The sequence below is a fragment of the Sus scrofa genome, chromosome 18 (assembly GCF_054392235.1).
Source record: "Sus scrofa isolate SSC_HxYL_T2T_F1_AM1 chromosome 18, Sscrofa_HxYL_maternal_Yorkshire_Landrace_v2.0, whole genome shotgun sequence".
In the NCBI taxonomy this organism is placed as follows: Eukaryota; Metazoa; Chordata; class Mammalia; order Artiodactyla; family Suidae; genus Sus; species Sus scrofa.
The window spans coordinates 57586330-57608531 of record NC_139400.1 but is presented as its reverse complement, the minus strand read 5'-3'; the positions used below and the strand labels follow the sequence as shown (position 1 = coordinate 57608531).

At 51.8% G+C, this 22202-nt stretch overlaps 1 protein-coding gene across 3 annotated transcripts in view; it reads left to right on the top strand.

The window, feature by feature from the left end:
* VOPP1 (VOPP1 WW domain binding protein) overlaps nt 1-22202 on the top strand; it is an 85902-nt gene that overhangs the window by 49587 nt on the left and 14113 nt on the right. Inside the window, exons 3-4 of one of the 3 annotated variants that reach the window (XM_021079345.2) lie at nt 14731-14808; nt 20823-20959. In XM_021079345.2, the coding sequence (XP_020935004.1) occupies nt 14731-14808; nt 20823-20959 (215 nt within the window). Of the gene's footprint in view, nt 1-14730; nt 15359-20345; nt 20960-22202 lie in introns of all 3 variants that reach the window. The other 2 variants (XM_085005737.1, XM_085005736.1) reach the window with 2 other exon arrangements.

Genomic DNA, 22202 nt, shown 5'->3' with positions numbered 1-22202 from the left:
TGCGACGTACACCACAGCTCACAGCAACACCAGATCCCCAACCCACCGAGTGAGGTCAGGGTTCAAACCCGCATCCTCCTGGATGCTATTTGGGTCCATTAACCTCTGAGCCACGACAGGACCTCCAGAAGTTTATATCTTTGGACCACCCTCATTCAACTCTGCTTCTGAAAACCACAAATATGATTTTTTAAAGTTCTTTGTGGTTTGAATCCAACTTAAAGTTTTATTTTTTTATCTTTAATAATTAATTAAAACACAGATGATTTACAGTCTTGTGCCGATTTCGGCTGCACAGCAAAGCGACCCAGTCTTACATATGTGTACATTCTTTTTCTCAAGCTGCTTTCCATCATGTTCTATCCCAAGAGACTGGATGTAGCTCCCTGTGCGGTGCAGTAGGATGGGTATTGATTTTGACCAGGCCCTTTTCCTGAGTTTCCCATGGGCGTGTTGAAGCTCCTTTGACAGTGCTCACGTTACCCTGGTTTATTGTGTCTCTCTAGGTTCATTTCTTTGCTGTGAATAATTAATGGTGTGAGTGGGCGGCATGTTCGCAGGTGTCAGATCAAGATCCCACAAACAGGCTTTGCAGAGCCAGCAGCACCCAGCCAGGAGGTTGGTGCCAAGACTGAAGCAGGGGCCCAGGACACAAGGCCACCTGACTGGCAGGAGGCTCCCTGTGACCCGGGCCTGGTGGAGAGCACCCTCTGTGCCAGCCAGCTGGCCCCAGTGTCCAAGCTGCCCTGCAGCTTGGGGCGCCTCCGGTGGATGGGGGGTGGACGGGGGTGGGGCAGGGCAGGGCAGGGGGTCTCCTCCACATCTGCTGAAGGAGCTGAGGCCAGCTTTGCTAGCAGCCTGGCTGGGGGGAGGCGTCTGGTCTGGGGACAGATGCGCTAAAGAATTGCCCTTCTTCATTCTCACTGTGGGCTTCTCCATGAAGACTCCTGGTGTAAGCGGGGGGCGGCGGGGTAGGGGGAGCATTTTCCTGTCCTTAGAACAGAGCGAAGGATTTCACTATAATGCTCCTTTCGGATCTCCAGACGCCTGCCGTGGTCTGAACGGTTGTGTCCCTCCAAATTCACATGGTGACTCCTAACCCCCGAAGGTGATGGTATTAGGGAGTCAGACCTTGGGGAGGTGCCTTGGTCGTGAGGTTGGAGCCTTCATGAACGGGATTAGCGCTCGTGTAAAAGCCTGCAGGAAGCTCCCTCACCCCTCCACCCTATGAGGACGTGGTGAGAAGGCGTGAACCAGAAGGGGCCTCTCCAAACCCAACCATGAGCTTCATCTTGCTTGGACTTCCCAGCCCCAAAACTGTGAGATTTATGTTGTTGAAACCTAAGTAAATGGCCATCAAGAGATGAATGGAAAAAGGTGTGGTATAGATAGATAGATAGATAGATAGATAGATAGATAGATAGAGAGAGACATATACACAATGGAATATTACTCAGCCATAAAAAAGAATGCAATAACGCCATTTGCAGCACCATGGGTGGACCTAAAGATTATCATACTAAGAGGAATCAGTTAGATAGAGAAAGACAAATACCATACAATATCACTTATATGTGGCATCTAAAATATGACACAAATGAACCTAAATATGAAACATAAACAGACTCATGGAGAACAGACTTGTGATTGCCAAGGGGGAAGGGGCTGGGGAAGGACTGGAGTGGGAGTTTGGGGTTAGCAGGTATAAGCTATTATATATAGAATGGCTAAAGAATAAGTTCCTATTGCATAGCACTGGGAACTCTATTCAATATCCTATGATAAACCATAATGGAAAAGAATACTTTTTAAAAAGAATGTGTGTGTATATATATATGTATATGTATCTGAACCACTTTGCTGTGCAGCAGAAATTAACGCAACATTGTAAATCAGCTATCCTTCCTTAAAAATAAATAGACATTTATGTTGTGTATAAGCCACCCCGTCAGTGGTATTTCATTATAGCAGTTGGAACAGTTTATTGTGTGGCATTTGTCTTTTTTGATCAACCTCTCAAATGTCTTGCTTCTATATATATATTCTGTAACTCGATTGTTTTTTCACTATCAATATATTGTAAGTCTTCTCTAAACCGATACACAAAGCGACCTCATTGTTTTCGACGGTGGCGGCGTATTCCCTGGGGAGGTACCGTGGTTCATTCGCACCTTCCCTGACCGTCGTTGTCCCCTCAGGTTCGACCACTTTGGGCTTGTTTTTGCTCTTGAAGGCCCGCAGTTCCCTATCTGTTACTCTAAACTTTGAAGCAGCGCTCATAAACAACGTTTTGCATAATTCACTTTGAAGCAAGAATGGATTTGAACACAAAGAGGCTTTTCAAATTCTTTTTAGAACTCCCTCTTTTGTTTTCTTCTTTGTGGCCGCACCTGCAGCATATGGAAGCTCCTGGGCTAGGGGTCAAATCAGCAGGATCCCAGCAGCTAGGCAGTGCAGGATCTGTGTTGTGTCTGCGACCTAAACCACAGCTGGCAGCAACACCCGATCCTTAACCCACTGAGCAGGGGATCGAACCCGCATCCTCAGGGACACTATGTGGGATTCTTAACCCGCTAAGCCACAATGAGAACTCCTAGAACTCCATGTAGTGTGGGGTGTTAAAAGATAAAGTGAGGCGTATTAAACTTTTGAAGGGTTATCAGAGCAAACATCATTAAGTTGGGCAGCGCCCTGGGCAAGTGCTGGGGAGAAGCCCACGGACTGGAGCTGGGGTGAGGTGCTTACAGAGAAGCACGAGGAAGTGGTCTGCTCGGCTGCAGCTTAAGCAGTTGTCTGGTTGGGAAGCCTTGAGGCTGTTTCCGATTGTCCTTCGTAACCTCGAAGCCTGTACAGGAAGGACTCCGGCTTCACGTTGCCTATGGAGGGGTAGGCGACAACTCCGCACAGGCTAGCAGGCTCCTGGGCTCCTCGTTTAATTATTGTAACAAATGTTTTGTGTATCTCAGTGCAGATTCTGCTGGCCGTGGTACATAGCACGTGGTATTACGTAGCTTAGAATTCAGGAATCCAGCTGTCCTCAGGAGTTTGGGGAAGGGATGCTGCTCTGTCCCTGGACGCAGTAAACATCTTCCCGCGCTTTCGAGAACTTACTTGGTTGTGAGATCAATTTGCAGAAATAGAATTGCGGAAGCAAAGACTCTGTTATTTTATATTTTAATAAATCCTGTTAGGCTCCCAAAGGTTGTCACGCTGTCTGGCAGCCAGTGGGGCGTGAGAGCAGCTGCTTCCGACCGCCCTCGGCAGCACCGGGTGTAACACGGGAATCAGAGGACGCTTTGTGCTGCGTTCCTGTTAGTCACGTGCTGTCTCATCACAGGAGCCTCTGCTGCAGCGTCACTTCTGCTCAAGGCAAACCCCTGTGATGTGCCAGGAACCGTGGCGGGCACCTGGCTCTATACGCACAGAGGAAGGGAATGGGGCTGCTCTTCAGCGCTTGGTCTGCGGGAGGACAGATGCTTTAACCATGAACAGATACTGTGCTTGGTCCGAGCTGCAGGAGACCCAGCAGAGGAAGGCAGATGTTGGATGCGGGAGGGCGAGGGGTGAGGGGAGGCCCTCACAGGGCTGACCTTTGAAGGGTGAGGGGCAGTCCGGAGGCTCTCGTCAGGGTGTATGTGGGGAACCACAAGGCTGGAGAGTTAGGCTGGGGCTGAGATGCGGGAAGTGGGGTGAGGCTAATGGAGGGGGGCCTTGTGTGGCCTTCAGAGTCCCTTCTACACAGAGCACGGTGACAGCGCCCTCTTGGTCTTTCAGAAGGGCTACCAGCTCGGTGCCAGGCTGGGAGGTGGAGACCGCAGTGGAGGGGTTGCCCTGTAGGGAGGGCACGGAGGGGCCGGGTCTGACTCAGTGAAGGCGGGGCTGAGAAGCAAGTCCATGGGTTCAAGTGTATTTCATGAAAGATTCCATGTGCGGGTGAAGGGAGCCAGGAACTCAGGTCTCTGTGGGGCGGACAGTGAGAGACCGTGTAAGACGCTCGAGTTGCTTGCACAGGTCCTCTAACACATATGGTGAGAGTGCGGTGGCAAGGTGTGGGCCTGGGAGAAGAAGGGGTGGCAGATGACGCTGGAGCGGTGGCTGGAGTCACATTTGAAAGGCCTTGCTTGTGACGTCACTCAAAAAATGACATGTTTCAGGACTGATTGCCTTCTTTTACCAAGAAAAATGAAGAAACTTAAACACCTGCTGATAAATCTGATCAGTTGTGAGGATGATGCAATTGTCACACCCATAACACAAACTTTTTTGAGGCAGAACTCAAAAACATATCAAATAGGAGTTCCCATCGTGGCTCAGCAGTAACGAATCTGACTAGTATCCGTGAGGACTCGGTTTGGTCCCTGGCCTCACTCACTGGGTTAAGGATCCAGTGTTGTTGTGTGCTGCGGTGTTAAGTCGAAGATGCGGCTCGGATCTGGTGTCACTATGGCTCTGGTGTAGACCGGCAGCTACAGCTCTGATCCGACCCCTAGCCCTGGAACTAAGTGAACAGTTTTTTTAGCCATTGTTTTCATTGTTTTCAAGAGCTGACTGATAAAGTTCAAGAGTTTATTTTTAATATCAGTGTAAGGATATCAGGAGAGAACAGAGTCAGTGAGGGATTTAGGAGAAGAGGAAGTGGGGATATTCAATTTGGAGTTTCTGCACTACATCCAGGCAGCGGGGGCTGCACTTTTGCAGCTCAGGAGGCAGCCCGCAGACAGAGTGTAGATTCCAGAGTTCCAAGCATGTAAGTAGTAATTCGGCCAACTCGAGTGAAAGTCGAGCTGAGAAAGTACACCAGGTGTCAACCTGAATCCACTTCTCTAGACTTTGGAACTCATGGCTGCTAGAATCTGTCTGCCGTCCAGAGCTCATGGCCAAATGCATCGTTGCATTTCTGTTTGCCATGCTTGTGTTATCTCAGTGAACTTGACTCTCAGATTTCAGTTGTATAAGATCGTATGTTCATCGTCAATATTGCCTCACTGGCCAGAATTTTTTTTTTTTCTTTTTACTGCCGCACTGTGGCATATGGAAGTTCCCAGGCTAAGGGTCAAATTGCAGCTGCAGCTGCCAGCCTACCCCACAGCCACAGCCATGCAGAATCCGAGCTGTGTCTGCAACCGACACCACAGCTCAGGACAACGCTGGACCCTTAACCCACTAAGTGAGGCCAGGGATCGAACCTGCATCCTCATGGATACTAGTTGGACTTGTTACCCCTGAGCCACAGCAGGAACTCCCCTGTGGTGGGTTCTTAACCTGCTACACCACAGAGGGAACTCCCAGAATTTATTTTTTAATCTGAGCGTTCATCCACCCCAAACTATAGAAGGATTATTAGTAATATAGAAGGATAATTGCTTTCCAGGGTAGAGTGGAACAGAACCGATATTAAATGATCAGCAATGTACTGAAAGGAGTAAAGAGGAGACGCCTCCGCCAGAGAAACACAAGGGCAGAGTTTCAGAATCTGGAGCCTGCAGAGGCCCAAGGTTACGGGAAAGCCTCTCAGGCCGTCTTGGCTCGTGCCCTCACCTTGGTGCTGGTGCTGCTGGGCTTGGAGACACCAGCTGTTCGAGGGTCAGAAAGGCGAGGAAATCAGCGCTCACGAAGCACTGATTTTAGGGCTGAGAGTAAAGCTCCTGCACTGCTTCTCCACGCAGGAAGTGGGAGTGCGCCTTCCCTCCGTCAGCCCCATGTGCTGCCCTAAACCAGCTTTGGCTTGTTCAAGTTCGAGATGTTTCCTGGTAGAAGATGTGTCTCTGGCGGAGTGACTCACGGGGCACGTGTCCTCCCCGCCCTCAGAGTCTCAAGGTCGGGTCTCCTCAAAGCCACTCCGGTCCCCTCTTTGGAGCCGTCTCCATCCCTGGCCGCCTCCTGCCTGACGGCCATGCCGCTGGGCCGGGACTCACCTTGTGGGGAGGCCTTCTCTCTTCCTCTTCCGTTGACTTTCTTGCTCCAGGCCACCTGTGGGACTCTGGGAAGATCTGGGCTTCTGCACGTGGCTTTAGGGTGTGAGAGGCCTCTGCCTCCACCTGGCCTTCTGGTGGGGAACCTGGACGCCGCGTGCTCAGTCATTGCCCTGGGTCCCTGCAGAGGGGAGCCGCAGAACCGGCTGAGTGTATGTGGCACTCCGGGGTCCCCACAAAGCTTGGCTCAGATTCTTCATTGAAGTGACAGAAAACGAGGAGGAAGAGTGAATGCTTTGAGGAACAGAACAAGGCTCCCAGAGCTCCTGCCTGGCTATAACAACGAAAATAATAACCACAAGATCCTAGGTCCCCGGGTCCTGCTGGACCAGTGCCAGATGGGCAGATGGACCTTGGTGGCTGAGAAAAGCTCGGGATTTGAGTCGACGGAAAGTTCACTCTGACTCAGCTGTGTTTTTGTCGGTAAGAAACGTGAAGGCTGCCTCGGGCTGCAGCGGTGAGAGGGAGTGGGCGTTTTTCCCGATGGTGGGGACCGGGGTTGTGTTCAGACTGGGCATAGACTTCCCTGGAGAGGCCTCTGGACATGTGAGACCCCTTCTAGATGCTGAAGGGCCGGCTCCATCTGGAACAGGAGGCGCGAAAGGCACCAGTTGGGGCCCAGACGGAGGTTCCGTGGGGCATGTGCGGAGCCTCCGGTGGGGAGGCTGGAAGCGGGGATGCGTCCTGGAGGTGGCAGGGTGGCTTCCTGACTGCAAGGAAGACGGGGCACAGCCCTTCCGGCTCTTACGGGAAGACCTGCCAAGGGCACTGTGTGGGCTGAGGGTCCTGCCGGCCTCTGCCTTGCCCGCTGGACTGGCACTTCCCTTTGGAGTTTTCTCTGCCCTTGCGGGGCTGGGCGTCGTTTTCTCAAGGAGCCCAGGTTCTCCCAGGTTAATTGGAGATCTCTGAATGTGCTTCCCGATTCGAACTCAGGAAGCCTGCTCTGCCCTCCGGGAGACGGCAGGTGATACTGAAAGTCGTGGTGTCCTGGTGGTTAAGGACGTGGCACTGTCACTGCTGGGGCCTGGATTTCGATCTCAGACCCAGGAATTGCTGCATGCTGCGAGTGTGGCCAAAAAAACAAATAAATAAAAATAAAAGTCATGTAAGAAGCAGGTCCGGGTATCAAGATCCATGTGGTGTGTAATTGAGGGGAGCAGACCAGACGTCAAACTAAGACTCTGAGGTTTGGACAGGAAAACAAACGTCCTGGCAGATGCAGATGCAGGGAGAGAGTCGTCTGTGGAGATTTAACCCAGCAGATGCGGGAAGGATGCACCTTGGGCATGCAGTGGGCTTGATGGGAATTTACTTAAAATCCTAAGGTTCTCCTATTCCAACCTTGCTCCGTTCTTTGACACCAAAAAATTATATCCCCAGCGAACTCCATCTCTCGGCCTCTGCCCTGAAGTCTTGACTCATATTTTAGTTATTCTACCAAATGCTGAGATGATTTTCCTTGAATCTGTTTAAATACAAATTACCATTTTGGGGCGTTCCCGTTGTGGCTTACAAACTCGATTAGCATCCATGAGGACGAGGGTTTGATCCCTGGCCTCGCTCAGTGGGTCAAGGATCCAGCATTGCCATGAGCTGTGGTGAAGGTCGCAGCCATGGCTTCGATCCAGTGTTGCTATGCGGCTGTGGTGTAGGCCGGCAGCTACAGCTCTGTTGACGGCTATCCTGGGAACTTCCACATGCCAGGGGTGCGGCCCTAAAAAGAAAAAAAATACCGTTTTATACCACATGAAAAAAAATTGATTTATCAACATTTAAAATTTTTAAAAATTTATTTTTATTTATTAATTTTTTTTTCTTTTTATGGATGCACCTGCGGCATATGGGAATTCTGGGGTTTCCAAGCTTAGGGTCGAATAAGAGCTGCAGGCCTACACCACAATCATAGCAGCACTGGATCTGAGCCGCATCTTCGACCTATGCTGCACCTAACCCACCGAGTGAGGCCAGGGATGGAACCCACATCCTCATGGACACTATGTTGGGTTCTTTACCCACTGAGCCACAATAGGAACTCCTATATTTTTTAAAGCGGAGTTTGTAATTTTACTAACATTGGACACTCCCTGACCTGATGTGCTGTCCTTCTGTCCTCTGAGATTCATGTGACTCGCAAGGTTAGGAGGGAGTGAGTCTGGTGCTTAGACCCCTCTCCCCTCCGGGACAGTGCAGGCTGGCGCAGGCTTACGTCACAGGCTCCTCAGACTCCCGAGGGGCCGTCCTGTTGTATTTGCATTTAATCGGGGCCATGACAACCTTCCAACTGTTGGCAGATGCAGTTCCAGGCGTGGCATCCTCAGGACCGCATCCTTTATCTCCTGGGGGAGAGGCTCTGCCCTCTGACTTTTGCCTCTGTGATGCACTGAATTACAAATTCACACCTGCTCAGAGCGGGCCATTCAGAAATTTGCGTTTGGATCCTGGAACACAGCGGAGAACACCTGCTTACCCGGGGCCCCGTTTCCACTAACGTACATACTCTTTTCCGTCTTCTGAAGCCACTGTGTGTACTTCAGAGTCCTAGGCCTATAATTAGATGTGTCTGGGAGTAGATTTAGTTAAAAGCAACGTCTGTTCCTCTCTAGTGCAAGCTTGAGGGTCTGGCACACAGAGGAGAAGGAAATGGAAAATTCCGTTCTGTTGTCTCCATCCTGATTGGTTCCAAGGGCAGCAGAGTGAAGGTCACAGGCTCAGTCCGTCTTCGGCTGTCCTTGGGGCCACCAGTGCCACTCAAGGCTTGGGCACGGGGAGCAGGAGACCTGGTGTGTCCGATGGTCACTTCCTTAGTAGCTAATCTGCCTGCTAGTGTTGGCTACTTTTGATTAAGCTCAGGGTTACATTCAACATTCTTCTTATAATTGAAGCTGTTTGGAAGGTCAGCAGGTGTGTGCTCAGGGCTCCAATTTGCCAGCAGCTTCATTGGAAGGAAGCGGCAGAGAGAAAGGCGGTTGACCGTGTCACCCCACGGGTAACCGCATGCTCCTTCAAGTGGCTGGCACGCCCCAGCCTCCACATCTGGAGCCAGGCCAGGACGGCAGACAGGCCACAAGTGCGCCTGCAGGGAAGGGGACTTCAGCTAAGCCCGAGGATATAAAGGGTGCTCTGTTTTGAGAAAAGAAAGCAGATAATCCGTTGACAAGGCGGGTTTCTGCTGGTATTCCAGATCTGGATCCAGAAAAGTGAGAGGCAGGGCACTTAGATGTTGAAGCTTGCCAACAGAAAGTAATTTGAATGAACTCAAAGTCAGCTGCTTTAAAAATATATATTTTATTTTTTAATTGATGTATAGTTGATTTACAATGTCATGTTAGATTCTGGTGTAGAGCAAAGTGAGTCACATATGTATATCTTTATAGATTTGTATAGATAGATCAATCACTTTACATATATATTCTTTTTCACATTCTTTTCTCTTGTGGTTTTTATAGGATATTAACTAGTTTCCTGTGCTACGCAGTAGGTCCTTGTTGGTTAGCTATTTTATATATACTAGTATATGTTATTCCCAAACTCCCAGTTTATCCCCCCACCCCTTTCCCCTTTGGTAACCACAAGTTTGTTCTCTATGTCTGCGAGTCTGTTTCTGTTGTTGTTGTTATTGTTTTAATTTTGTCTTTTTAGGGCTGCGCCTGTGGCATATGGAAGTTCCGGGGCTAGAGGTCGAATCAGAGCTGCAGCTGCTGGCCTACACCACAACCCCGGCAACGCCAGAGGCGAGCTGCGTCTGTGACCTATGCCACACGTGCGGTGATGCCAGATCCTGAGCCCAGTGAGTGAAGCCTGGGATCGAACCTGCATCCTCACGGACACTCCGTCGGGATCCTAATCCACTGAGCCACCATGAAAACTCCTGATTCCGTTTTGTAAATAAGTTCATTTACATAACTTTATGAGATTCCACATATAATTGACATCATATGATGTTTGTCTCTCTCTGTATGGCTCCCTTCACTAGTGTGATACTATCTAGGTCCATCCATGCTGCTGCAAAAGACATTATTTTATTCTTTTTTTAAATGGTTGGGTGATATTCCATTGTATAAAAATGAATATACTTCTGGAGTTCCCATTGTGGCTTAGCAGGTTATGAACCCGACTAATACCCATGAAGATGTGGGCTCAAGCCCTGGGCTTGCTCAGTGGGTTAAGGATCCAGTGTTGCTGTGAGCTGTGTGTAGGTTGCAGACACAGTTCAGATCTGGTGTTGCTGTGGCTGTGGTGTAGGCCAGCAGCTGCAGCTCTGATTTGATCCCTAGCCTGGGAACCTCCATATGCTGCAGGTGTGGCCCTAAAGAGAAAAAAAAAAATCAATATGCTTCTAATCTCCGTTCTTAGGCTGGTGCGTGTGTGTATAAGCCTCCAATATGTTGGCAGAGAGGCTCGTCTTTCGTGCTTCCTTTAACATAGGAACTAGGAAGCTCTAAGAGCTCAGGTTTCAAAGCAGCAGTGCTTCCTATGACTGTAACTCTGAAAGAAAAGCATTTTAGCAAATTCAGCTCTTGAAAGATGATCCACTCACTGAATTTTTAGCCCTGTTCCTGCTTTCCTCTTTTATGCCACGTTGACCGTTGCCAGCCTAGCATGGAGTCCAGGTACCTTCGGCCCTCCCTGAGCCCAGCGCTGGGGGGGCTCCAGCTGTAGTCAGGGGTCAGGCTGAATCTCCAGGCAACGTCATGGTGGCAGAGGTGGTAGGACAACGGGAGAGAAAAGGTTCTGAGCCGGGAAGGTTGCAGTGTCCTTTCTCCTAAGGTGCATCTCTCTGCCATCTGCGTTCTCCATCCTCTGCAGCCACCTCCTGCCCGTGTCCAGGTGCTCTTCATAGTGAGCGGATGAGCGGGAGCTTTCCCACCCGAGAGTGTCTTCTCGAGAGTTGCACCTTCTAGAATTTGATCATTGCAGCACATTGTAGAATTAGGAGCAAAAATGCAATAGCCATCTGACCCGTAGATGTCATGGGGGACCAGAAAGAACCCTTAGCCTGGCACCCTCGACAGCAGGAAGTCAGGGGACTTGCACCTGCAGCTGTGCAGAGCCTGCCAGCAGGAGGAAAGAAGCCCATCTAGACACCCCAGAAACTTGAGCCTGTCCCTGTTTGACCTGGGGCTTCCACAGCAGTAGCTTGGAAGGAATGTGTATATCCATCTGTGTGACAAAAATGTAAGTTTCACAAAACACGTCTTTTGTGTGACACCCTCTGATTTTTTTTTTTTCTTTTTATGGCCGTGGCATATGGAAGTTCCCAGGCTAGGGGTCAAATCCGAGCTACAGCTGCACTACAGCTATGGCAACGCGGCATCCAAGCTGCATCTGCCACCTGGGCACAGCTCACGGCAACACTGGATCCTTAACCCACTGAGTGAGGCCAGGGATCCAACTCGCATCCTCACAGAGACAGTGTTGGGTCCTTAACCTCTGAGCCACAACAGACACTCCCTGATCTTTTGTTGTTGTTGTTTTAGGACTGCACCCGAGGCATATGAAGGTTCCCAGGATAGGGGTCGAGTTGGAGCTATAGCCGCCAGCCTATGCCACAGCCACAGCAACGCCGGATCCTGGAACTCCCTGATTTTTTAAAAATTGACCTTAACCTTTGTAAGACGCATGTCACAACCCAATGACTTGATTTCATAGTCCGCTCGTGGGTCCCAATAGCTGAAAACCCCACTCTGTTGTATGATCTTGTGGGAACTTTGGTCGTTCTTTCCAACTCAACACCGTACCGTTTACCCGACGTCGCATCTTGCGGTGTGGGTTCTCTTTGTGAAGACGCTGTCACCCCCTGTAGAGTGTTGCTGGCGATTCGGTCCACGTGTGGTTCCAGGTTAAACCAAGACCTCCCTCAGGCGCGAGGGGAGAGAGCTGGCCGAGTTGCTGTCTGTGGCTCTGTCCCGGGGACCTCCTGCCCTTTGCCCAAGGGTTCCGTGCTTCCTTCACTCCGACTGTCACCAGGGTCCTGCAGAATCGCCACCTTTCCCTCCCCCTCCGCCTGGGCTTGGTTTGCCCTCTGGGAAATGCCACACCGTAAGCAATGCCGCTGAACTTCACCTTCCCCGCCACCTTCTTGGCCCCTTTCGCGTTCCCAGGCCTCCCTCCGCTGCGCTGTTCTCTTCTTGGTCCGTTCCAGCTGGTTTATTCGCATGAGCTGAACGGTTGTGGAGTCTCACCCAGTCCCTGCTAATGAGCAGCATCACGATGCGCCGTCGCAGTGATGGCTCGTCCACAGTAGCTTGTAAAAGCGAGGCCAAGGAAGAATAAGAAAAGCAAGTCGGATCCGAGGTGGGGGCCTTTTGGCGATCAAAGAGGCAGTGTCTGTGCAAAACACCTTTTTGGTGTGTTGGCCAAGTCCTTTCTTGGCTTCAGCAGACAGTGACCTGGGCTGAGAGGAGGCATGGCATCCCTAGCCTCTTGTTTCCTGAGCTTATTTCAACACGGGGTTCATAGTATTTGCCTTGTGTGTTAAGGCATTGGTGAACACACCACGTTCTGGCATCGAGAACGTGAAAACGTGACCAAAGCCTGTAACCTTCGTTCTCACTTGTATTAGTCCTCGGTTTTTAAGTAATAAATCACTGCAGACTTAGCAGATTGAAACCACCTATATTTATTATTAAGATGCTTGGGCAGAGCTTTTGGGGGTCCTCTGGTCCAGGTATCACACCAGCTGAAACCACGAGGCTGGCTGGATTGTGCCCTGCTCTGGAGCGTGGCATCCTCTCGCACATTCATTCATGTTGTTGGCAGCGTGGTTGTTGGACGGAGGTCCCAGGTTCCTTGCCGACCGGCTGGGGGTTGCACCCCGCTCTGGGAGACCACCCTCAGTGCTAGCCATGTGGCTCTCTTATAGCTGCTTCTTTAGAGCCTGCAGGAGAGCCCCTGGGTGGATACAGCAGTCTCAGCAAGATACCCCTTATGTGATAATCCGTAATCACGGGAGTGGCCATCCCTTCGTAGTCACAGGACCCTCCCCACTCAAGGGGAGGAGATCACGGGGCCACGGACTCCAGGGAGCAGGAAGCTGGGGCCCTCTTTGAATTCTGCCTGCCACATCATCACACTCATCATGACTCTAACATAGTCGCTAAAGACTCTTCTCCTTGCAAATTCATGCTCGGAAACGGTCCCATCTCTTTTTATTGACAGTTACTTGTCTGAACACCCCACACCCTCAAAGTGAGACATCCTTGATCTCCCTTGAGTGCACCCTTCCCTGCACACACAGACACACATGTGCACACAGGCGCACATGTACACACCCAGGAGGTGCTGTGTGTGGGATTTGCAGATGTGCGGTGCATGTGGTACCAGTCCAGCCCTGGCCAAGACCCCTGGTTGCTGCACCAGACATTTTCCTTTCCGCTCCATGCTTGGCCTTCCTCTCCACACTGTAGCCATGGGGCTGGCAGCACTAGCTGCTCTGGAGCCAGCACTGCTCGCCCGGCACTCAGGGCCCTGTGCTGGCTCATGTCATAGGCAAGCTGGCTTTCTGTGTGGCCTCTGCTCAGATGTCACAGTCTCAGTGACTTGTCCCTGAACAGCCAGTTTCCAATTGTCTCATCTACCCCCCACCCCATGCTCTCAGCCTGCTGGCCTCTGCTTTATTTTCCACGCTAGTGGAACTTGCTGCTGTCTAACCCAGGTCCTGTTTTTCTTGCTTAAGTTTTGTCTCCCTCGTCTAGAAAGAAAGCTCCTCGGTGGCAGGACTTGACTTCCCTCCAGGTTTTCACTGCTCCACCCCCAGGACCCGACACAGACCGAGTTCCTAGTGGCACCTGGTTGGATGCCTGGGTTGTGAGAACCAGTAGCGGTGGTTGGTTGCTTGGTTGGTTTTGGCCACCCCTGCAGCCTGTGGAAGTTGCTTGTGGCCAGGAATCAAACCTGTGCTACAGCAGCGACCTGAGCCACTGCAGTGACAACGCCAGGTCCTTAATCCACTGAGTCACACGGGAACTCCCCAGTAGTGTTTTATTGTTGTTTTTTGGGTTTTCTGGTTTTTGGTTGTTTTTTGTTTTTTTTGTTTGTTTGTTTGTTTGGTTTTTTTTGGCTTTTTAGGGCCATGCTCCCGACATATGGAGGTTCCCAGGCTAGGGATCGAACCGGAGCTGTAGCCACCAGCCTATGCCACAGCCATAGCAACTCAGGATCCGAGCCGCGTCTGTGACCTACACCACAGCTCACAGTAGCACCGGATCTTTAACCCACTGATCGAGGTCAGGGATCGAACCTGCATCCTCATGGATACTAGTCAGATTAGTTTCCACTGAGCCATGACGGGAACCTTCTGTTTTTTGGGGTTTTTTTAATGGCTGCACCTGCAGCGTATGGAAGTTCCTGGGCTAGGCCTACGCAACAGCCACAGCAACACTAGATTCGAGCTGCATCTGCAACCTACACCACAGCTGGTGGCAACGCTGGATCCTTAACCCGCTGAACAAGGCCAGGGGTCAAACCTGCATCGTCCCGGAGACCATGTCAGGTTCTCAACCCTCTTGAGCCACAACGGGAACTCCCCGGTAGCTTTTTTCATCACACACTTACACTCTGCCAGCTGTTGGTCAGTTAAAACAAGCTAAACAGGAGTTCCCGTCGTGGCGCAGTGGTTAACGAATCCAACTGGGAACCATGAGGTTGCGGGTTCGATCCCTGGCCTTGCTCAGTGGGTTGGGGATCCAGCGTTGCTGTGAGCTGTGGTGTAGGTCGCAGACGTGGCAGGGCACTGACAGCATGTGCCCTCTCTCCGCAGATGCCGCCCTTATGAAGACTGCTGTGGCTCCAGGTGCTGTGTGCGGGCCCTCTCCATTCAGAGGCTGTGGTACTTTTGGTAAGTCATGACCCCTTCTGGTCGAGGATGCTTCCCACCCACCCCCCTTCCCGTACCTCTGCCCAGGCAGTTTGTCACAGCCTCGGCGACATCCCCTGATCCACCTGAGGCCCTGGTCTCTGGGCAGCCTCCAGAGAGAAAGCAGGTACATTTGGGCTGACTTCATAGCATGCACTCTGCTCATGGGGTTCTCAGAAAGCTCGTCCCCGTTTCCACCGACTGGCGACTTGGAAAGAAAAGTGATTCTTTTGGCAGCCAGACTGTACACCAGCCTCGTCCTTCCAAGGCTCCTCCGGCCGTTTCTAAGATGGAACTGAGGCCAATCGTCTTAAAGAATCAGGGCGTCCGGGAGTTCCCGTTGCGGCTCAGCAGTAACAGCCCTGACTAGTATCCAGGAGAATATGGGTTTGATCCCTGGCCTCACTCAGGGGGTGAAGGATCTGGCGTTGCTGTGAGCTGTGGTGTAGGTGGCAGATGTGGCTCGGATCCCTCATTGCTATAGCTGCAGCTCTGCTTCGACCCCTAGCCTGGGAACATCTATATGTGGCAGGTGCAGCCCTAAAAAGAAACAACAACAGCAAAAGGGAGATGGAGAGATAGGCTTCCTGTGGCAAGGATGGCAGCGCATGTGCGGAAGGGATTTGCCTAAAACCAGGAGAGCCTTTCCTGAGCCTGTCCTGGAGGCAAAGCCCACAAAGGGTTAGGGACCCAGCTTCGAGATTGAAGCATCTCCATGGCTTTGAGATTCTGGCCTCCCTGACTTCTGAAGACTTTCAGGCCTTTCCCCGGTTCGTGACAGCAGCCACTTGAATTTTGGGGGACGGTTTGCCTTTCTGTCCTGAGAGCGCCTCCTCAGGTTTGATGAGGAAACCGGGCGGAAGCGGGGGGCCACAGGCCAGGGGTCCTTTGGTAGGACAGCCTCCGGTCGTTCTCACCATCACCACCTCCTTGGGGGGCTTTGGCTGTTCGAGGGCTGGACCCCCCGTCACGTCTGGCCCTGAGCAGCTGGTGGTGCTTCGCCCTATTGCCGGGTTGCTCGTGCCTCAAACTGTAATAGAGGGAGAATCCTCTTAGCCTGAGATTTCCCAAACATGAACCCCTCTGGCTACTGGTCAGGGTGGAGGGACTGGCAGCTAAGCAGGGCGAGGAGGACCGGGAGAGGTGGCAGTTCAGAGCTTCGTTGCCTTCACGCGGGCCTCCTCGGAGCGCGCCTCCCGGGCCTTGCGATAGAGGGAAGCCGGCCTGACGGGGTGTGAGGGTTCAGCAGGACATCAGGGTGGCCGCAAGCACCAGACGAATGATGAGGAGGTTGTGGAAAGGCTCCTAAAAATGAAAAAGCTTGGAGTTCCCTGGTGGCTCAGCAGGTTAAGAATCCGGCGTTGTCACTGCTACGTCAGAGTTTAGGTATTATGTGATTAGAGAGAAGGAATAATTGAGAGCCCAGGAGCGCTCTGAGGGCCTGACTGCCTGAGCAGTTTCTGTCGGCCTCCCCAGAGCTGCTGCCTGAGCTGGCAGCTGGTGCTTGGGAGCTGCTGGCTGGCATCACTCAGGTCTAGGCGCTCAGCAGCTCAGCGGATCCCTGCACAGAGGCGTCTCGTGAGCGCCTGGGGAGGAGGGCAGATCTCTGAGGTCGGAGGGCCAGATGCCAGGTTTGGTCAGTTTCTTTGAGTTGAGGTGCTGGTGCCCGCTTCTAAACCGGGGGTGCCACCAGGGAACACCTGGAGCGGACATCAGAGGATGCTTGGTTTCCACCCATGCGTTCCCTCCCTCAGTAAGCATCCCGCATCTGGATTCACCAGGGCCCCACGGAGAGGTCCTTATGGAGAGGCCCTTCCAGCAGCCAGGCTCCGCAAAGAGACAGATGTCTAAACAAGTAATTACACCTGGAGATTTCGTTTTTTTTGTTTTTTGTTTTTCTTTTTAGGGCTGCACCCACAGCATATGGAAGTTCCCAGGCTAGGGCTTGAATTAGAGCTGCAGCTGCTGGCCTCCACCACCGCCACAGCGACGCTAGATCCAACCCATATCTGTGACCTACACCACAGCTTGAGACACCGGCGGATCCTTAACCCACTGAGCGAGGCCAGGGATTGAGCCCGAGTCCTCATGGATACTGTGTCAGGTTCTTAACCTGCTCGGCCGCAACAGGAACTCCTGTACTTGGAGTTTCAAGCCAGCGTCCTGGAAACAAAGCATGGAGCCTCTAGTGCCAGAAAAGTTGGGGAAAGCGCACAGCTTCTGGCGGGTCTCGGAAAGGCCCTTCCTTGTCAAGGCAGCGTCCTGTAGGCTCAGGGACCTAAGAATTGGCCTGGTGAGAGGGTGATGGCCTGCCACTGGGGCAGGTGGGGGGCTCTGAGCTTGGGAGGATGCAGCTGGCCGTGGAGCGAGGGCGGGCTCCTCTCCAGGCTGGCTCCACCGACTTTGGAGGACTTCCGGCTCTTTACCACGACACGGAGCTTCTGGAGGATGCTTTTGGAAGCCTCTGCCACCTCTAAAGCACTTCGTCATCTTTAGGCAGGATAGGCTGGTGAGTCCCTGGGATTGGAAGGGGTGCAGAGTTGGGAAGCGCGCTGCAGCAGAGTGCAGCCTGGCAGGTCAGCGCCGCCCCGCTGCGGGGCTCCCCCGGGGCCGGACCCGCAGGGCCACGGCTGCTGCCTGGCGCGCCTGGTACCTGCGTCCAGCGCTGAGCACTGCCTTCCCAAGTGCTGGGGGAGGCAGGAAGGGATGGGGAAAAAACCAACCGAACTGATCCTTTTGATGAGAGAAAAACACAAACCTCTCTTAGTCCCAGACCAGCAGTGAAAGAGAACCACTAGAGGGTAACCCTGTAGCTCCCCGCACTTCCAAGGACTTTTCCTGCCTTAGCGCCACTTCCCACCCGCGTCCTGCTTCCTGGCTTTCCCGGTTACCGGCAGCTCATCGCTCCCCTGCCCCTTGTCAGTGTCTCTCTTAAAGGACTTCTCAGACTTGGGTTTCAGTAAGGAAGGAATCCCGTGACGATGCCCTGTCTCCTGCCATGTGACGTTGCTCTTATTGGCTGGCACCCCCTCGCTCTCTCTAGGAGTCCCAAGTGTGAGGTGCACAACACTTTTATTTGTCCGGGAAAAGATATTCCACTTGACAGCGTAACCAGCATTTCGGCTTCACTCAGGGAAGAGGCGGAGACCAGGGGTCGGGTCTCGGGAGTGAGCAGCATGTTACAGAGAAGGTGAATCCTTCTGTACCTGCGGCCGCTCTCGGCTTCATATTTCCGCACAGATATGTACAGTTGGGCTCAGGGTTGAATGTGAGATGATGGTGGCATCAACCGAAGCTGCGCTCTTTGTTTCCAGCCTCTGGCTGCAGAGAGGGCCTTGCTTTGCCAGCCCCGCACAGCTTGGATCCTTTAACCCCCCACTCCCACCCCCCGCAAGACGGCACCCTGCTCAGCCCCTCCCCATCTGCAGCCCGCAGGGGTCTTCTCCGGGCCTCTCGCCCACCCAGCTTTTCCTGCGGGAGCATCTGCGTTGCTCTTTCCACCGGGAAAGCGCCCTCCCTTCCCTTCCCTTCAATTTGTCTCTTTCGTTCCGTCATTCAGCACTCGGCTCAGATGTTGCTTTGATGGAAAAGAAGCTTTCCTCATGTTCCTTGCTCTGACAGATGCCCTGGTTAAGCCTCTTCATTGAACCGCACCCTGGAAAGGACACACAACTGTGTTATACGAATTTTACCCCAACTCCACCACAAACGTAGTTTGCACCCTTGCTTGTCTTTCTTTCTTTCTTTCTTTTTTTTTTTTTTTTTTTTTTTGTGTGTGTGTCTTTTTGCCTTTTCTAGGGCCGCTCCGGTGGCATATAGAGGTTCCCGGGCTAGGGGTCTAATCAGAGCTGTAGCCACCAGCCTACACCACAGCCACAGCAACGCGGGATCTGAGCCATGTCTGTGACCTACACCACAGCTCACGGCAATGCCAGATCCTTAACCCATTGAGCGAGGCCAGGGATCGAACCCGCAACCTCATGGTTCCCAGTCGGATCCGTTGACCACTGAGCCTCGACGAGAACTCCAGCACCCTTGCTTGTTTTTTCTTAGCACTGCCAGAGCTGTAAATACGTGCTTTTGTTAACTTCTTGTTTATTGTCCCTCCCTCCCCTATTCGTTTTTGTTTTGTTTTGTTTTTTGTCTCTTTAGGGCTGCACCCGAGGCATATGGAGGTTCCCAGGCTAGGGGTCGAATCAGAGCTACAGCTGGGGGCCTACACCACAGCCACAGCAACACCAGATCTGAGCAGCGTCTTCAACCAACACAGCTCACGGCAATGCCAGATCATTTTACCCACTGATCGAGGCCAGGGATTGAACCTGAGTCCTCATGGATACTACTCAGGTTCGTTAACCACTGAGCCATGATGGGAACTCCTTAGTTTTTGTTTTGTTCTGTTTGGCCACACCTGTAGCACATGGAAGTTCCTGGGCCAGGAATCGAACCCACACCACAGCGATGACAATGCCAGATTCTTAACCCACTAGCCACCAGGGAACTCCATCCCCCTCCTCCTCTATTAGGACTCAGGTTCAGTGAGGGGAGGACCTCACCTCTCTTACTCCCTAGAATGCACAGATGGGTGCTGGGAGAACGGCAGGTGCTTAAAAATTACCTGTTGAATGATAGGATGTTGATGAATTAGAAGACAGATCAGAAAGCTACAGTTTCAGCCCTTTTCTGAATCATTTCTTGTCTGGTGCCTCTCATCTTTTTTCCTGCTCAACATTCTAAGATGGTCCAGTAAATGCTTGTTGACTGACTAATAGACTTAACACTTAACATCATGTTAATATCTCAGTGGCTTTATTGTCTACGCTTTTCCTAACGTATGTGGGCAGGTACCTTTGGCCATGACCTGGGCAGCTCTGCTGTGTGCTCATCCTTCAGAAGGGTGCATGGGTGTGGTATGAGGTTCTGGACCGTTCTATGCGTCCTCTCATCATATCACGTTAGAGATGGGCAATTTTCTCAGTTCTGTCTGGGTGGAGCAGACAGCTCACCCTTCTCAGAATGTTTGTGGAAGAACAGGTGTAGTGCAAACGTGAGGTCAGAAGAAGTCATTCATCCGCTCATTCTGCACGGAATGGCAGTGATGCGACTGTCACTGTGACTCCTTAGATGAGCTGGACACAGGTTGGTCCTTAAAGCACAGTCCACTCTGTGTCTGCTAGACTGGAGGGTCCTGGTAGGAGAAAGTTCAGCCAGAGATTAAAACCTAGAGATGTAAAAGCAGCTTTTTTAGTGATTGTGTTTTCTCTATAATGAAGATGCGCTCTAGGAAGGGCACTTGAAACAACATTTCTTTATGGATATTCATGTAATAATGGGGAAGAAGCTGCGGGAACAGATCCTGTGCTTCCTCTCCCGGTTTGACAATGAAGGAAAATGGGGAAGGGACTTCCTGTTGTGGCTCAGCGGGTTTTGAGCCTGACTAGTGTCCCTGAGGTTGCAGGTTCAACCCCGGCCTCGCTCCGTGGGTTAAGGATCCGGCATTGCCGTGAGCAGTGGTGTAGGTCGCAGATGCAGCTTGGATCTTGCATTGCTGTGGCTGTGGTGGAGGCCGGCAGCTACAGCTTTGATTCAGCCCCTAGCGTGGGAACTTCCATATGCAGCGGGTGCAGCCTTAAAAAGAAAAAAAAAAGAAAAAAGAAAAAAGAAAAGGGAAGAAAGGAAGAAAGAAAAGAAAAATGAGGGACCAGCAGCAGTGTTCAGACAGGATTGAAGAAGCATCTCCTGTTCTGACCAAAACATGGAGGTGAGGTCAGAGCCATGGCCAGGAAGGTAATTGCACCAACCCTCTGAAGCCAGTGCCACTTGGCGCTTTCGAGGCAGCAAGCTCCCTTAGAGGGCTTCTCGGTGCCTGTGGCCTCGGTCCCGGGGCCCCCCGAGTGGTGCAGGCACAGGTCTGCCCGGCGTGCCCCCACTGGGTCCTCGGAAGGCGGGCAGGGCGCCCTGGCCCGGCCCCCAGCCTCACGCTGTGCTCTCGCCAGGTTCCTCCTGATGATGGGCGTGCTTTTCTGCTGCGGAGCCGGCTTCTTCATCCGGAGGCGCATGTACCCCCCGCCGCTGATCGAGGAGCCGGCCTTCAACGTGTCCTACACCAGGCAGCCCCCGACCCCCGCTCCAGGTCAGCCAAGCCCTCCGTCCTTGTCTCTCCTCCCTGCAGTGTCCATGTCCCCTGCAAGCCTTTGGAAAGGGCACTGCCACGGCATGTACTGGAAGAAAAACTGTATTCACTCAAGTCCTGCGGCTCAGCCTTACTAGCCGTTGGTGCTGGTAGCACATGCAGCGCCTGCTGTGTGGTGTGTCTGTCACCTGGTATTCTGTCGGTGCCCCTTTGATGCGTGGTTTTGCAGTTTGTATGTGCACATTATTTACTCTCGTTTTCCTTAAAAAGTATTTCATGTATAAATTTTTATGTAGAAACAGTAACGTCCTAGCCATTCTTAATGCTTCTGGACTAAATATTAATTACATTACTAACTGGTAATTTGCTTAGGTATTCTTTCATTGCTAATCATTTGTTTCTTTTTGTTTTGCTTTTTATGCATTCATTCAATAAGCGTGTATTGTGCATTTATTTCTGTTCTGAGTACTTACTACTAGTGATGCTGGAGACTTCTTTGCACAAGTTACGTTTGGCCTATTTAGGGAGCATCATCCAAAGTCCAGAGTGGTGCCCCAGGGTCAAAAAGAATTCATGGTTTCTTTCTTTTCTTTTCTTTTTTTTTTTTTTTTTTTTTTGCTTTTTAGGGCCAAACTGACAGCATATAGAGGTTCCCAGGCTAGGGGTGGAATTGGAGCTGCAGCTGCCAGCCTATGCCACAGACACAGCCACAGCAATGCAGGATCTGAGCTGAATCTGCAACCTACACCACAGCTCATGGCAACACCAGATCCTTAACCCACTGAGTGAGTCCTGGAATCGAACCCACATCCTCATGGATACGAGTCGGGTTCTTAACCATGGAACTCCCCGTGGTTTCTTTTCTTTTTCTTTTTCTTCTTCTTCTTTTTTTTTTTGTCTTTTTAAGGCCGCACCCACAGCATATAGAGGTTTTCAGGTTAGGGGCTGAATCAGAGCCACAGCTGCCGGCCTACACCACAGCCACAGCAACTCAGAATCCAAGCCACATCTGTGACCTACACCACAGCTCATGGCAACTCCTGATCCTTAACCCACTGAGGGAGGCCAGGGATCGAACCTGCGTCCTCATGGATGCGAGTCAGATTCCACTTCCTCTGAGCCACGATGGGATCTCCTCCCCATGGTTTCTTAATTCTTATAAAGTACTGTGTTAATTACCTAAGACTCGGGGGTACTGTGGTGCGTGAGTTCAGGAGTCCCTCAGGACCCAGGCCAGTTCTGT